Source organism: Octodon degus, unplaced genomic scaffold, assembly GCF_000260255.1.
Source record: "Octodon degus isolate 3935 unplaced genomic scaffold, OctDeg1.0 scaffold00108, whole genome shotgun sequence".
Taxonomy (NCBI): domain Eukaryota; kingdom Metazoa; phylum Chordata; class Mammalia; order Rodentia; family Octodontidae; genus Octodon; species Octodon degus.
The window spans coordinates 1,673,599-1,690,824 of record NW_004524684.1 but is presented as its reverse complement, the minus strand read 5'-3'; the positions used below and the strand labels follow the sequence as shown (position 1 = coordinate 1,690,824).

Below are 17,226 nucleotides of genomic sequence, written 5' to 3'. Positions count from 1 at the left end.
TACTCACAGCAGCCAAGAAATAGAACCAACGTAAGTGTTCAGCAACTGACGAACAGGCAGAAGAAAGTGTTTTACGGCACATATAAGACATAGAAAATTACTCAGTCAGCCTATAATAATTATATTGTTGCCAATAATCCCAGTACTCTGGTAGGAGGATTCCAAGTTCAAATCCAGCTTAGGCAATTTAGCCCTTGTCTCAAAAAATAAAGGGTGTGGGGGAATGTAGGTCAGCGACAGACCTACACGGTCCATCCCCAGTTTCCATCCCTGGTTTCCATCCCTTGTACCACAAAAGAAAGGAACAAAGGAAGGAGGGAGGAAGAAAAGAAATCCTGTCACTTGTGACAATATGACTACAGCTGGAGACCATGTTAAGCAAAAGAAGCCAGGCATAGAAAAGCACATAGCTCACGATGTCACTCATATGTTCCATCTAAAATGTCTGTCTCATAAAAATTGATCAGCAATTGTGCTTCCCAGACTCTAGGCCTGGGGATTGGGGGGGCAGATCCATAGGTACTAAGTTAGGAGCGGGTCAGAGTAAAAAGTATGAGGATGTGATTGCACAGTATGGTGGCTACAGATAATATACTGCAGATTTCAAAAACTCTTAGACTGAATGTTTTCATCTTTAAAAAATGATGTACAGGGGCTAGTGAGATGGCTCAGTGGTCGAAAGCACCTACTTAGAACAAGCTTAGCAAAGCACAGGGACCGCGGTTCAATCCCCCAGCACCACATGCCAGCCAGCCCGCCCCCTGGTGGGCTGAGCTGGCCACACACACACACACACACACACACAAATAAATAAAATAAAATAAAAAAAAAATGATGTACAGCTGGCCAAACAGCTCAGCAGATTAAAGCACCTGCAAGCAGGCACAAGGGCTGGGGGTTCGATTCCTGGGCCTGTTGTGCCAGCCCCACCCCCGGGGCTCACTGAGATGGTGATTGAGACTGGACATGGTGGTGCGTGCCTGTAATCCCAGCACTTTGAAGGCTGTAAACAGGAGAATCACTACAAGTCCCATCTAGTAGTAAGACCCTGAATATCCTGTAGGCCCTGTAGACTCTTCTCTAAAAAAATGAAGAAAAAAAATTTATTACAGTGATAATAATGTATCACTATATTGCTTAATAAATTAATACAGGGGCCAGGGAGAGGCTCAGTGGAATAAGCGCTTCCCTGGCAAGCACAAGGACCTGAGTTCAATCCCCAGTTCCGCAAAAAAAATAATAATTAATTAATACAGTAATGCCAGGTGTGGTGGTACACACCTGTAACCCCAACACTCAGGAGGCTGAGACAGGAGGATTGCCCCAAGTTTCAGGCCAGCCCGGGACCACATAGTGAATCCAAGGTTAGTTTGAACTGTACGGTAAGACCCTGTCACAAAAAAAAAAAAAAAATTACAGTAAAAGACACTGCAATTAATCCTCCTCAAGCTATTCTCTCTCACTTCTAACAATTATCCCATCATTCTTGCTTCTATCTAAAGAACTGCTGAAGCCCTTTCTCTTGAGTGTTTTAAGTTGTACTATTTCTTCAGTGTTACCTGAATTTCCCAAATCAAATTCAAAATGTTTCCTGTCATGGTCATTTTGATGTTAGGGAAGAGACCAGAGCTCTCAGTGCCAGAGCGGGGAAAGATGGTGGACACACACACACAGTACTCCTTTCATAAGCCACCTTCCCACCTGGTGGTACACAAGCAGCATGGTCACCGCATTTTCTATCAGACCTGGTAATGACACTCAAAGAAGAGGACTCCAGAACTGCTTCAGAAAGTGGCAAGAGTGCTGGGATAAGTGTGTTCTCAGCAAGAGGTAGCAGTTTAGGGGATTCATGAAAGCGTGTCTTCTACTATAATGCATTTTTTAAATTTCAACATTCTACATGTATTTTGATCGTACCTTATGTGTAATTTTCTTTTTTTTTTTTTTTTTTTTTTTGGAGAACGGGGGATTGTACTTAGGCCCTTGCACTTGCCAGGGAAGTGCTTATTCCACTGAGCTATCTCCCCGGCCCCTAATTTTCTATTTTTAATTTAGCACTTAAAAATAAATTTAGACTGGGGACATAGCTCAGTGGTATAGTGCATGCCCAGCAAGTTCAATTCCTGGCACTAAATAAATTTAAATTTTTTTGAAAAAAAAAACACAAAGCTTTCCAGCTCAGGCTGAGCTGGCAGAGACCAAAAGAAATGTCCAGACAGCCCAAAAAAATGTGAGAAACACAGTCATTCTTTGGAAGGGGAAAGGACTGGCTCGAAAACTCCCCAAGAATACCAAAATCCAAGCTGTTCAAGGCATTTATGCTCGATGTGGACACTTGTGATGCTATAAACTACACAGGCTCAGTACATCTGCCACCATCGTAGACCCAGCTCCACGCAGGATCTCTGGTTGGCTAGATTCACAGAGGGCTGATGGGACTCTCCACGGAGAATTTCTGTTTGTATAATGCAACAAAAGTTAACAGAAATAGGCTACAAACTTTAGAAAGAGGCCGTGTATATGTTTCTGTTATCAAACAAACTTTTATCATATAGTGTGATTCCACAGCACTAACCTTAGAGCCGCACCAACAGAGAAATGATACAACATGCAGAAGTAATGCAAAGCAAGTTCCACATGGCTTTCTAAACTTTCTCGGGACCTGAAAGGACACTGACAGAGGAAAACAGGACTATGCAAGTAAAAAGAATTCCAAACCAAAAACCAAAGAATGGGGATGTTCTTACCTTTATATACACAATGAGTTTTGTATATATGTATTTACATTTTGTATAAATGTCTCACACTAACATGTATTCAAAAATAAAGCCATACAAAAAAATGAGTATTTGTGAAAACTACTAAAGCAGTGTCACGGAGGTAAGTTCTGGCAGTACAAAGATCACAGGAGTGAGTACATAACATCTCATTTTTAGATTCCACAGCATTCAGGATAAACCGTTTGTTTCCCCTGACTTTAGGAGGAGGTAATGAAACAGGGTCTTGCTGTATAGCCCAGGCTAGACTTGAATTCGAGGTGACCCGTCTGCCTTAGTGTCTCAGCACTGGGCTTAAAGGAGTGCACCACCATGACTTGCCTTTCCGACTTTACAGCTGGCCTATGAAAATGCACATTCGGCATGGACTTGGTCTTGTTCTGGTTCTGCAAGCTGCTGGTGGCCAAGGCTTCCAGTGCATGTTGAAGAAATGGCACTCAGTGCACTATGAGGGCTACAGCATACAATGCTTATGTCACAAACTGCAGCCATGTGTGTGCCCATGCTACTCTGTGGGTCTGAGCTAAACTTGAACTCTAAAGACCTAGCTGAGGGGGGCGGGGAGATAGCTTAGTAGAGTAAGTGCCTGCCTGGCAAGCGCAGGGTCCTGAGTTCAATGCCTGGTATCACACACACAAAATTAATTAATTAATTTGGGGCGGGGAGATAGCTCAGTAGACTAGGCGCTTGCCTGGCAAGTGCAAGGTCCTGAGTTCAATGCCTGGTACCACAAAAAAAAAAAAAAAAAAAGTTAGTTCAAATTAGTGGGTTACCTACAATAATCCTAACTTCACTATTTATGAAGGTTACAATATTAAAATACAAGAAAATATAAAATACATACTATACATTTAGCACTATTATATAGTTTTATCCACTTGTAAGAGTACTAATCACCCAGGCCCCATTCCCATGATCATTACTTTCTCTAGTGCTGCTAACTGTATTTCTCAAATTTAAATCAAACAGAAGACCAGCTCATGCTCTTCTCTACCAACTCTGTTCTACTTTTCCCACCTTTCTTGATCTTCTAAATAGTGCTTTTTGGATTGCTTTTAACTAGATCAAACATGTTCATAAAATAAAAAGTAGAAAGAGGAATTAAAAGACCGTTTCTGGATTATAAAAGTTTAAATATGGAATTTATAGTTCCGCTGTCCTTGCTCTGCAGAAACGCAGTCCATCTCACAAGAAATCTGCCAAAAGTTCAGCAGTCTCACAAGAAACTCCCAGCAAGTCTGGCTCCCAGCAGCGCCTACACACACCCCTGCAAAGTAGCTGGCTTGGCACCCACATTTGCTTCTGTTATACTGATGCTAAGGGAACTACAACCCAGGGCTGGTTCCTCGTCCTTTCTTCACCCAGGATACCAACTCCCATTAGCTCAGTGAACGTTACCATCTCAACCCATTCTGGAGAACACAAATTAACCTATCAGTCTGCAATGTGATTCATTTGATGCCAGGAAAATAATGTACTTTCACTATATGATTATAGAAACAGGCAGTCATAAATAAAACTAGTCTTTACTAAATTTCACATAACCTAATCACTAATATTGCAAAATAATTAGTACATGTGGGATAATACCATAGATAACATAAATAAGAGTACTGGAAGAAAAATGAGGTATAAAATACATTTTACTTTCTCAAATAAATGTTAATAGTCTAAGAAGTTTTAAGAGTTGGCCAATTCTCAAAAAGGATGATTAACAAAATGAAGTCTTTAAATATAGAGGAAAAGGGCCTGGGATATAGTTCAGTAGTATAAGCATCTGCCAGGGAAGGGCAGCAGCCTGAGTTCAATGCCTGGTACCACAAAAAAAAAAAAGGGAATAAACTTAACAAAACACGTGAAAGGTCTCGAGGCTTAAAACCAGAAAATATTAGTGCTAAAATATAAAACAGACAAGTGAAGGCAAATACCACAACTACAGACAAGATTCAATATGATAAAGACATCAATACTACCAAAATTTATCTATAGATTCAATGAAATAACAAATGATATTCCAGGAGATTTTTTTTTCTGTAGAGTTTGAAAAGCTAATTCTCAATTACCTAAATGTAGAGAGCTGGGGCTGGTGAGATGGCTCAGTGGTCTAAAGCACCTACTTAGAATAAGCTTAGCAAAGCACAGGGACCACGGTTCAATCCCCCAGCACCACATGCCAGCCAGCCCCGCCCCCTGGTGGGCTGAGCTGGCCACACACACATAAAATTTAAAAAAAAAAAAAAAAAAACTAATTGATTAAAAAAAATAAAAAATAAAAATAAAAATAAATGTAGAGAGCTGAGGAAATCTTGAAGAATAAGAACACAAACTTATTCAGATACGAAGATTTATTATGAAGTGATAACAAGATAAAGAGAACAGTGGAATCAGAAAACTTAAGAGACAGAACCACACATACATGATCAACTGTTTTGAATTAAAGCAAAAATGCAATGAAAGGGCATTGGGTGGCTGTCTCCGTAAATGTTTCCAGGACCTCTGGATACTTACAATTTTTTTTTCATTTGTGTATTTGGTACAGGGTCTCACTACACAGATTGGACTCATGGTGATCCTCCCGTTTTCAATTTCCACAGCGCTGGGATTACAGACATATGCCACCATGCCCAGATTGTGACGCCTGCTCAGCAAGCATCGGGGGCAAGGCCGGTGCAGCATGTGGGACCTGGGATCAAACCCTAGTCCCTGCACTTGCCAAAGCAGGCACTTTATCCTCTGAGCTATCACACCGGTCCCTGGATACTTAATATAAAAAATGAACCTTGATCTTTACCTTATGCTATAAAGAGAAATTAGTTCTAAATGAACTATAGATTTAAATATGAAATTTCTATAAAAAAAAAACTTCAAAGAATATATCAATAATTGGGGGTAGACCAAGATTGCTAAAAACAGAGCACAATATATATTAACCATAAATGAGAAGAAATTAATGATTATATATAAATGTAGGGCCAGGGAGATAGCTCAGTAGAATAAATGCTTGCCTGGCAAGCACAGGGTCCTGAGTTCAATCCCCGGTACCACAAAAAAAAAAAAAAGTTAATATATATAAATGTAATCTATTAGTAAAAGCCACTATTAACAGTAAGACAAGACTTTTTTAGAGGACTTAACTGCAACACATTTAGCTGACAAAAGATATTTATAACACATAAAGAAGTTATCACTTAGCAAAAAAAATAAAAAAATAAAAATAAAGAAAGAAAAGGCAAACTTTAAAAATAGGCAGAAGAATAGACCAGGCAATCTAGAAACGATAATATTCAAATGGACAATGACTATAAGAGAAGGTGCTTGGCATCCTTAGTCATCAGAAGAAATTTACATGACTGGTAGACATGTTCATGCCATCACCAGCATGGCTACAGTGACAAAGATAAACACTACATGTGGCCAAAGGTGTGGTACAATGCTGCTAGGAATGCAAACTGGCATAATAATTTGGTGACCGTGGCAGTAAATTTATCAAAGCTGACTACCTGCATACCTTTTTGTCTTTAGCTGAGGTATAAGCTTACCATCAAAAACACATGTATACACCATAACACAAGGACAAAAATACTCAGATCACACCTATTACAGTAGCTCCAGAGAAGAAACAACTTAAATGTCCTTTTACAGTAAGCAAGGTAATTAAATTGTGGAATACTCACATAATGTACTACTACACAGTAGTAACAAAATGAACATTTTTCCCCAGAATACAGATGAATCTCACAAACATAATTTTGAAAGACATCAGACATACCAATTCCATTATTATTTGATTCCATTAAGCAACAATTTATGAGGCAAAATTTCATCAGCAGCGTTCAGAATCAGCACAGGAACTACCCAGGTGTCTGCGTGCTGGAGCTGGTGCACTGCAGAGTGGCGCTAACAGAGGCTTGGGCGCTTCTGTAAAGCACAGCACTTGAGAATGGTGGGAATGTTCACTTCTGAAGACCCCTTAAACTATGGATCTTTTAATACATGCCCTTCTCCACATCTATTAACACTTCAATACAGGAGAGAGTAAATAAAAATCAAATTCCTAGAGGTACCACACAAATTAGGTTAAGAGAGACAGCATTTACTAGGAAGATTCAAGGGACTAGAAATAGCAATAAGCTGCAAATGAAAAGTATACTCGCTTTTATTCTCCTACCTTGCGGATCCCGCTCACTTCCCACAGCCAGTGCATAAGGACAAGCACAGCCCACTCCCACTTCTGAAAACATCAACCGCCTCAGTCTTACGAGCTCTCAGAAAGACAGAAGAGGAAGAAACAAGAAAAGCCAGAGTACCAGGGGAGAAAATACTAAGTATCAAATGAGCAGCTCACTAGATACTCTTTCCCACACCAGAGGATGGAGGATACCTAAAAGATCTTCTAGAAAAGGCAGGCTGGCTTAGAAAACGGAGGTTCCTACTCAGGATTATGTCTGAGCTAAAAAGCAAAAGTCACCCTGACAGCTAACATGCTCAGCTCACCAGGCCAGCAGACCCCACAGAGAAGGGGCCAGAGCCATGGCTGGCGGCTCAGGCTGCTGCTGCTTATGAGCTTGCCCTGGGACACAGGTGGTAAGTAGGTGGGTGGGTGGTATCCTTTACCCAAGAAGCCTGTGACACTGAGGAAACAACTGGGACTCAGAGACAAAAGCCCCAGCATCAAGTTTGGCCTGGCAGACACACAATAAATGACAAGAGCTGTAGAGCAACTTTAGAAAGCAACTTTAGAAGCTGCCGCTTCTCTCACTTTGCTCAAGCTGCTTTTCTCACAGAAGAAACAGCTCAAAGTCCTTCTACATCAGAAAGTCACTTGTCACACACTGTACCTGTTTCCTTACTGCTAAAATTCAGCTATAACAAAGATTAAATAAATGATGACAGCAGCACATAGGCACTCAATTGTGACAAGATAGGAGTCCCCACTGTGCCCTAAACTCAGCTACATCTCAGAACGACTACTGATCATCCTGGGGCTCACTGCACTGGGAACTTTGTGTGCTGAAGAAATATTTAACACCCAGTTCTCAAATGGATCCCCTGGACAGGGACCCCTACACTGAAACTATAAACGCTGCACATTTTCTAGGCTCCACCCCAGCATGCGTGGGGGCCAGGGCTGGTCCACATTCAGGCAGAGACTTTGTCTGGACAGCTTCTCAAGCAAAGGAGCAGAACATCATCAAGTATTACTGCTCCTAGAAAGCCAAAACCTGCAACATGGCAAAGGACAAGAACTGGCCCACCAGCCAGCCTCACAGCCCAAACCATGGGGAGTAGGTCCAGCACTGTCTGCAGAGGCTCACACTCCTCCCTTCCGAGAACCGGTGAGCTCATTTCTGCTCTGCGTCCTGGTAACATGCGCGCTACCCCATAAGCAGGCTAGGAAAGGGAAAGTCAGCCCTGATTACGTGTGCTGACTGTCTCACACAATTGGTGTAATTGTGATTTCTTCATACATATTTAACAGCCCACATTTACTCTGCAGACTCAGCAACAGGCCTACTGCCAACCACTTTTGAAGGCACGTTAGAGACAATTTTAGTAAGGAAACTACGGCAAGAATAGAAGCCATGTATGGTGACACATGCCTGTAGTCCCAGCACTCAGGAGGCTGAGGCAGGAGGATCATTCAGAGTTCAAGGCCAGCATGGGTACCTAGTGAAACCCAATCTCAAAAAAATCAAAAAAATAACTTTAAAGTACATGCTTAAATCTTAAATTCATTTCATTAGGCCCATGGTAACTCTAATTTAAAAAACCCCAACAGAATTTTATTTCAATTATCTTTAGGGGAAGAAAAAGCTAAGTACAAACTTGTCTGAAACACACCATTAAAAATAGAATGAATGGGGCTGGAGAGATGGCTCAGTGGTCTAAAGCACCTACTTGGAACAAGCTTGGCAAAGCACAGGGACCGTGGTTCAATCCTCCAGTACCACATGCCAGCCAGCCCTGCCCCCTGGTGGGCTGAGCTGGCCACACACACACACACACACACACACACACACAATAAAATGTAAAATAAATAAAATAAATTTAAAAAAATTTAAAAAATAAAAATAGAATGAAAGGGCTGGCCCGATAGCTCAGCAGACTAAAATACCTGCTTAGGCAGAGCACAGAGGCCGGGGTTCTATCCCCGGTGCGCCAAGAGGGTGACTGAGACTGGGACTGGTGGTGTACGCCCATAATCCCAGCGCTTGGGAGGCTGAAAACAGGAGAATCTCTATGAGTCGGACCTACATAGTGAGAACCTGTAGACTCTGTACTAAATAAAAAAAAAAAAAAAAAAAAAAACACTAAAACTTTAAAAATCAAAACTAAAAACTTCTTACCTGAGCATGAAAACTGGACATAGTTGTAGTTTCTATATCCTTCTTTCCCAGGATCTCCATTTTCACTGGGGAATTGGGAAAGTTAAAAGAAAAGTAGTCTAAAAAGTCAGGCAAGTAGGCAGCCGCCCCGTGAACGATCCCCATCACATAAAAGGCTGCCGAGTTCTCATTTTCGCTGAACACCAGACCCACGAACTCCTCGGCGAACCTCTCCATCTCCACAGGAGACAGGCATGAGAGCTCGCTGCTGTAGGCGTGCAGCACAGAGGCGCCGCCATTGGGCTGGTGCTCGATGTGAATAAGCTGCTTGAACTCCAGCGTGTCCAGCCTCCGGAGTGTCTTCTCAACCCGGGGCTCCTTCAACGAGACAAAGGGAAAGTCACTGTTCTCCGGAATTCTGCAATCAGAGTTCCTGGGATCCGCGCTCTTTGCAACATAATCTTTTATGTTGTCACTGAGGACGCCTTTGGCTGCTTCATCTTCAACATCTGACAGCAGTCCTGAGCAAATGGTCTGAATAGATTTGCTATACATTTTTGGACGCTTCCGCTTCTCACTCTCTTTGTGTTTCTTTTTCTTTTTCTTCTTTACCTTTTTACTTTGTAAGTCTTCTACATTTGATTTTGGTTTCTCCTTCCCACCTGTTGGGAAAAATTGTTTTTAAATGTCACATTTTTCCATTAGTTTTTTAAAAAGCTATACTTTCGTAGTATGCTTACCTCTGATATGTCTAAAAACTTATTCAAAATTAGTTTTCTATTTGGGCCTTATTTTAAACATTATTAATAACTAAACTGTCTAGTCAATTCCTCTCATTCTCTACACACACACACACACACACACACGCACGCACGCAGAAGTTTAGGGCCAAGTCACACTCTGTAGTGCAGGGTACCACTCTAGCACAGAGCAGATGCTCAGAATTTATAAACATAATGAGAAGAATGAGTGTGTACGTAACAAGACCATAGCAGGGAAGTTTAATGTTGCAAACTGTCACTCTTAAAAAAACTCTTAAAGGGCCAGCCAGATAGCTCAGCAGACTAAAATGGATCCTGTGCCGGCCCTGCCCCCAGGGCACCCAGAGATGGTGACTAAGACTGGGCATGGTGGTGCATGCCCGTAATCCCAGTGCTTGGGAGGCTGGAAACAGGAGAATCACTATGAGTCCATTCTATGTAGTGAAACCCTATAGACCCTGTATTAAAATACATAAACAATAAAAATTTAAAAACCTCATAGAAGAGATGAATCTATAGGTATACAATGAAGAACCAAATCAGTATCAAGAAAGGCAAAAACAGAAATCCAGCCATAATTGATAGTGCATGCCTATAATCCTAGCACTCTTGGGAAGCTGAGGCAGGAAGATCTCAAGTTGTAGCCCAGCCTGAGCAATTCAGTGATTTGGTGAGATCTTGTATTAAAATTAAAAATAAGCCAGGTATGCCAGCACACACCTGTAATTTCAGCACTCAGGAATCTGAGACAGGAGGATCACTGCAAATTTGAGCCCAGCCTGAGCTACACATTGAGCTCAGGGCCAGCACACATTACATAAGAGACCCAGTCTAAAAAGACAAACAGAACAAAACAAAACTTAAAAATCAAAAAGGGCTGGTATCAGGAGGCTAAGGCAAGAAGATTGCGCTGAGTTCGAGGCCAGTCTGGGCTACATAGTGAGACCCTGTCTTAAAAAACAAAAACAAAAGAGCAGAGCTGCTAATGTATTTCAGTTTGAAGGTCTTGGGTTCAATCCTTAGTAACCCCAAAAGAAACAAGAAAATCTGTCCATATTATTAATTTCATAGGTTTTTAAATTCATAAAAACCAAAATATTAATTTTTTAAAGAGTCAACTGACAGGTACTTTAGAAACACATTTGCATAAGTATACTTATATACAATATGCATAAGAGTATATAAGTGTTTATATAAATATAAATTCATACTTATATCAGAATATTGAGTTCAGATTAGTATTCTAACAAAATAAATTTTAAAATAAAGAGTGAACTTAACCAAAATAATAAATCACAGAGGTATACATATATAGGCAAAATTCAAATAAATTAAGAAAAAAGATAACAGTGAACAAAAAATAGAATTGTAAAAAGTTTAAAGAGCATAGGCATGACTGAAAGCATTCCTAAACCATGAAAAATGAATAAATTTCCATAATTTATGTAATCTACTGAAAGACATAAAACCACATTTGAATAAATATTTAATATCCTTCTATATTCAAGCCTAACATTTTTTAAAACCAAATTAGAGGGGCCAGGGAGATGGCTCAGTACAATAAGAGCTTCCCTGGCAAGCGCAAGGGTCTGAGTTCGATCCCCCAGTAAGCCAAAAAAAAAAAAAAAAAAAATTAGAAAATATCCAGCTCCAGACCACATAATTACTTTGAAATGAAATAGCAACACTTATTTTCTATGAGGGAGTATGAACCAAAACGTTTACATTTTTATGTAACAGTCAGGAACTCCACAATGCAAAGTAACCAGAAGCCAGGGGCGAGCCCACCACAAGGAGCACACAATCCTCACCACAACTGCACTGGGATCACACTGGTGGGCGGAGGCCCGGCCAGCCTGAAGAGGCCGCTGCTTCCCCAACCTTGGGCGCACTCTTGACCCCACCCCCACCCCGGGCCTCCCTGAGCCTCCACGTTGCTCATGCTGGCGCAGAGAAAACCCTGGGCGCCAGGCCTCAGGTAGGCAGCCCAGGGATCTCAGCTCAGGCGCAGGGAACGGTCAGCAGCGTGCCGAGAAGGGGCGGGCACCAGGCGTCCACGTCTCCTCCCACGCTGCTGGCGCACGAGTGCTCTGACTTGACTTGTACCCTTTCACTACAGCAAGTCATAGCCCCAAGCACAGCCATCTGATGGCTCCCACCATCCTCTAGCACTCACAGAGCTGCAGGGCAGAGCTGGAGGGCATGCCGCCTTTGGCAGGAGGAGACCAGGTGCCAAGCACACACCAGGCAGAGCAGAGAACTCCAGCAGCTCCGCCTGGGGCCTGACACTACATGTGAAAAGCTGAGATGATTATGTAAAAGCGCCAAATACTTTAACAAGACCATTTGAATTATTTTTAGACTATTTGAATATTAATGTTCTTCTCTTATACTAAAAATTAAAGTACAAATTCCTCAAAATCTGTTGTTCTTTGAATACAGGCTAATGAGACACATTAAAAGACAAATATTTTTTAACAGAATGAAGTTGCTAATAATCTGCCTAAAGGTGTAACATATGACCACAAGTATGTACACACACACACGCACACACACACACACACGCATGCAGAGACACACAGAAAAGCACAGAGCCAGAGAGACAGCCGAGGAATGGCAAGGCGAGAAAGGCAGCCACATGAGCAGCCAGCCAACAATGCTGCCAGGACCGGAACCATACGGGCACAGGTACAGACAGCTCGTGTTTTTAATGAGCAATTATGAAAAAAATCGCCTTAAAAATAAACACGCTAATACTTATTTCTACCACTACCATTAGGATACTTTTCTGTGTTAATAAAGTGAAAAATAAAGGTTACCTAGAAAAATTAGAACTTCATATCTGACACAGAAAAGAATACACACAATCCCATGATCATACTTAGAAGACAAAGCAGTAAGTAATCAGCCTCTACTGGATTCCACTCTGCAGTGCTGAATGACCTACCTGTGACCACTAAAACCACTAAATAACCTTACCTTTCAAACGCATTTGTTCCTTTAAACTACTCCTAAATACAAATAATCACCTGTTCTAAAGATAACATTTAAAAGATTTAAAAGACTTTTTGCATTAAAAAACATTTTAGCAGCTCTGGCAAAATAGCTGAGCTAAGCGCCTGCTTGGCAAACGCAGGGATCCAGGTTTGATCCCTGGCATCACATACTGCACTGGCGCCGCCCTGGGCAAGCCGCGACAGGCATGGTGGCCCACATCTGTATCCCAGCGCTGGGAAGGATGAAAATAGAAGGATGATTACAAGTCCAAGCTGCACAGCAAGACACTGTACCAAAAACATTTTTTAAAAAAGTTTTAATACATATATAATTCTGTGTGTATCTCTAGTCACCAAAAAGGTGACTCAGCTTTTAACAAAGCAGTGAAAGAAATGAGATCAGTGAAGAACACACTCAGCATCTATTTTTCAAGGCCTATCATTGAGCAAGGCCTGAACGTCCTAGAGCTCTCAGGTGTGAACAACCTTGGTGCAAACACGCATGGGACACCAGCATGACACTGGGGTGGGGGGCGCGCAGCAGAGGGGTCCTCCAGGGTCCTGGGCATGACGGCTAATAACTGCCACCTACCAGGCTTCACTTACAAGGGTATGGTCAGCTTTTTGAAAGGAGTCAAGGGTTTTTTTTTCCAGTTGAATTGTCAACTAAGGAGTGGAAAAAGTTTGGGTTCTGTTGCTTTTGCATCACAAAAGTTAACCGTTCAAGTATGTTTACAAGATTCATACCCACTTCCTTCCTATCTGCTACACAACACTGCTGGGCAAGACTGAATTTCTACTCACTTCCACTGGACAGTACACATACTTCCCTCTAAATTTTTCCATAGTCATCTCAGAAGTCACAAATCAATTTCAAAATTTATCTCAAGTTTTTTCCTTTATCATCACTACTTTCACTTTATCTCAGTTCAAAACACCTAAATATTACCTGAAAGTCAGTTAATATTGAACAATTCAAGAAAATTTCAATCTTTAGGATTTTTTAATTTTATTTACATATACACAGTAATCTAGATTCATACAATTCTCCAACATAAGGAATCTACCATTCAACCAAAAACAAGTTTTTATGAAGTATTTCTAGGACACAGATCCTTTCTCAAGCAGAGAAAACCACTGTAAACTCAAGAGTAAAAAATAGCTTTTAACTAAACCAGCTTTAAAAAAAAAAAAAAAAAAAAAGACTATTTGGACTGAACCCACAGGGTAAAGCTGTGTAAACACTTTAAACATTAACCCTTCGCTGCCTTTTAGCACTATGAATGTTATATTCTATTCCTGCCTCAAAGGCTTATAATCTAATTAAACAGCACAGATAAAACACACTGGAAAAAGAAACAGAAGGATAGAGGGCATTAACCAAAGAGCCAACAATTTAAGCTTCGACACACTTCCTCAAAGTGAAGAACATAATAGAAAATAAAAGGCTCTTTCAGTACTGGGGACTGAATCAAGGACCTCACACACCTGGCAAGCACTCTACCACTGAGCTGCATCCCTAGCCCCCAGAAAATAAAACTCTGATACACAGCACAGAGCTAAACAAAGTGCCTCGAAGAATATCTGTAAGTACAACAATAAAAAGAAAATGGAGAGCCTAAGGCTCTGCTTAAATACCGGAAGTTACCACAAGCAGTGCTACAGGCTACATCCCCTGGGTGGTTACGAATATGTTCTGATGGTACTGCCACCAGGTCTATTCTCACATAAATTCTGAAAAAGTTCTGACTTATGCATAGGACTTATATTTATTACTCAACTACCTATTCCCCCAATTCTTCTCTCCATCCCACCCCAGGTAAAAAGAGTAACTGACTTGTAACTATAACAACAGAAAAACAGCAGACAAAAACATGATATTCGTAATCATGCAAAACACATACAGGGAAACCACTTCGAATCAACCTCAGAATAAAATGCTCCTCAAAAAATATATATACAGGGGGCTGGGGAGATGGCTCAGTAGGTGCAGGGCCTTAGTTCATCCCCAGCTCCACAAAAAAAAAAAAAAAAAAAATATATATATATATATATATATATATACACACACACACACACGCACACACACACACACACACACACGCACAGCACAGCACAGCTTGGATAAATGTACTGCTGATTTCTGCTGGTCTATTGCAAGGAGCAGTTAATACTTACTTTTTTCTCTTTTTAGTTTTTAAACAAATTTTGCATGCTTATATTTGGTAATCTGAACAACTAATTTGAAGATAACAATATGCAATATAACAACCAAAAAAAAGTTCCCTCTTAATTCGAGGGTACAATATGGTGCTTAAAGTCAAATATTTTAAAGAGCCCCCCCCCCCCCCGCTTTTTGAGACAGAGTCAGGCTGGCCTCAAACTCTTGGAGATCTTGCCTGAGCCTCCAGAGACACCTGGAAAAAGACCACTTCTTTCCCCATCCCTATAATGCTGCAAATTGCAAATTAGTCTTTTAGATCATCTAAATATAAGTGAGCATTAATAATGCTAACAGAATTATATGCTAAAATAACTTATTCTAAAATAATTTAAGGAATCTAACAGTTGAAAAAAGTTTAACCTTTAAACTTTGTAATGATTCACTATTACAAATAAATATATCATACCAAAAACGCATCTCCATGCTGAGTGGAGTACTCCAGCATCGAGCTGGCTTTGCACTTTCCTCAACAAAAGCCAGCACCAAATAGTTGCTTATTTTATTTTATTTTTTAGTTATTTATGTATTTATTTTTGTGCAGGGTCTCACTATGCAGCTCGAATTCATAGTGCTCCTCCTCTTCTCAGCCTCCCCAGTGCTGGGATTACAGGCTTGTGCCACACACCTGGACTCAGTTGCTGGCTCAGCGGGCCCAAAGGCGGAGCCACCGCAGCATGTGGTGCCAGAGATCAAACCTCGACCCCTGCGCTTGCCTAAGCAGGTGCTTAGTCCGCTGAGCTATCTCCCCAGCCCAAGTTGCTTATTTCAATCATTTAACTAATATGCATACTAAACAGTAGAATACAGAACAAAAGTCACTGCATATGAACTTACTCTTCAGCAAAATCTTTACTTCTCCATTCTCTTTTTTGATCTCATTCATTACTTTATGCTTCTTTTTTTCTCTCTCTTTAATTTTGTCTTTGATTTTATCTGAAAGATGACACAAAGAAAATATTTAAAACTTTTGAGATCTTAACTTTTCCCCATAAACTATAGTTCAATTTCTGAAACTGCAATGCACAAGGGAATCAAAATGAGAAAATATGCCTTTTCTTCTTCCTCTCAAGTTTGAGGAATATTTCTGAATTGCCATTGTTATGATTATGGAAGAAATATTGCCAAAATTTATCACTAGAGAGTTTATCTTAATGACTACTTTCATATGTTTCATGTAACTAAAATAGCAGACTAAGTTCTAATCACATAAAGTAACTTTCTACCTCCAGTTAAACCAAAAACTACAGTACAAAAGTACTGGCTCAGAAATGGGGCATTATCTGCATCAGTAATGAACACTGGAAAAATACACAGTACCAGTTCCTTGATCTTGTAAAATGATGGCTGATAACCTTCCTCCTAGTATTGCTACAGGGAATAAGTGACAAAGGACAAATAAGAACCATATATTTATATATGCAATATATAAATATATTATATATATTTATATGTGTAATATATAAATATATTATATACTTATATATGTAATATATAAAGATATTATATATATTTTATTTCTATTAATTCTTGTTTGTTCAATCAACTTCCTATAAATCAACCAAAGGACAAGATACAAAGCAGAACATCATTAACATCAGTGACATAGTCTTTGTCTTCAAGAAGTTTATTATTGATTACAAAAGAAAATGGAAGCACACAAAAATTATAGAATATCCTTTAACACAGCAGAGATTGTTCAGTACGTATGCATAATCTCTTAAATATCACTCCTTACTTTCTTTTCTATAAATATGACCTTAATCCAGGTCCTAATCACCTACCAAAGAGACTACTCTAGACCAGCACTGTCCCACAAAAGAAAATGCCATATGTAAATTTACATTTTCTAGTAGCCACATTAAGGATATAAAAAGAAACGGGTTAATTTTTAATTAACGTTAACACAGTATATCCAAAATAACATCATTTTAACATGGAACTGATATTTAAAGATTAGTGAGATAGTAAACCTTTTTACCATAAGATTTCAAAGTCCAGTGTATAAAGTCATTAATTTTAATTTATAGAAAATTTTCGGACTTTTGCACTGGACACATATTAGTTTCAAATCCAAGGAAAAGTCTTTAGATATGCATTGTCGTATGACATTACATAATTCAGGGGAAAAAACCAAAGGTACAG

General features: G+C 40.1%; 1 protein-coding gene across 1 annotated transcript in view; it reads right to left on the bottom strand.

The window, feature by feature from the left end:
- Rsbn1l (round spermatid basic protein 1 like) overlaps window positions 1-17,226 on the bottom strand; it is an 80,253-nt gene that overhangs the window by 41,442 nt on the left and 21,585 nt on the right. Inside the window, exons 5-6 of the mRNA XM_023724318.1 lie at window positions 15,919-16,017; window positions 9,125-9,765 (exon numbers count right to left, since the gene is read on the bottom strand). Coding sequence (XP_023580086.1) covers window positions 9,125-9,765; window positions 15,919-16,017 — 740 coding nt within the window. The remainder of the gene's footprint in view (window positions 1-9,124; window positions 9,766-15,918; window positions 16,018-17,226) is intronic.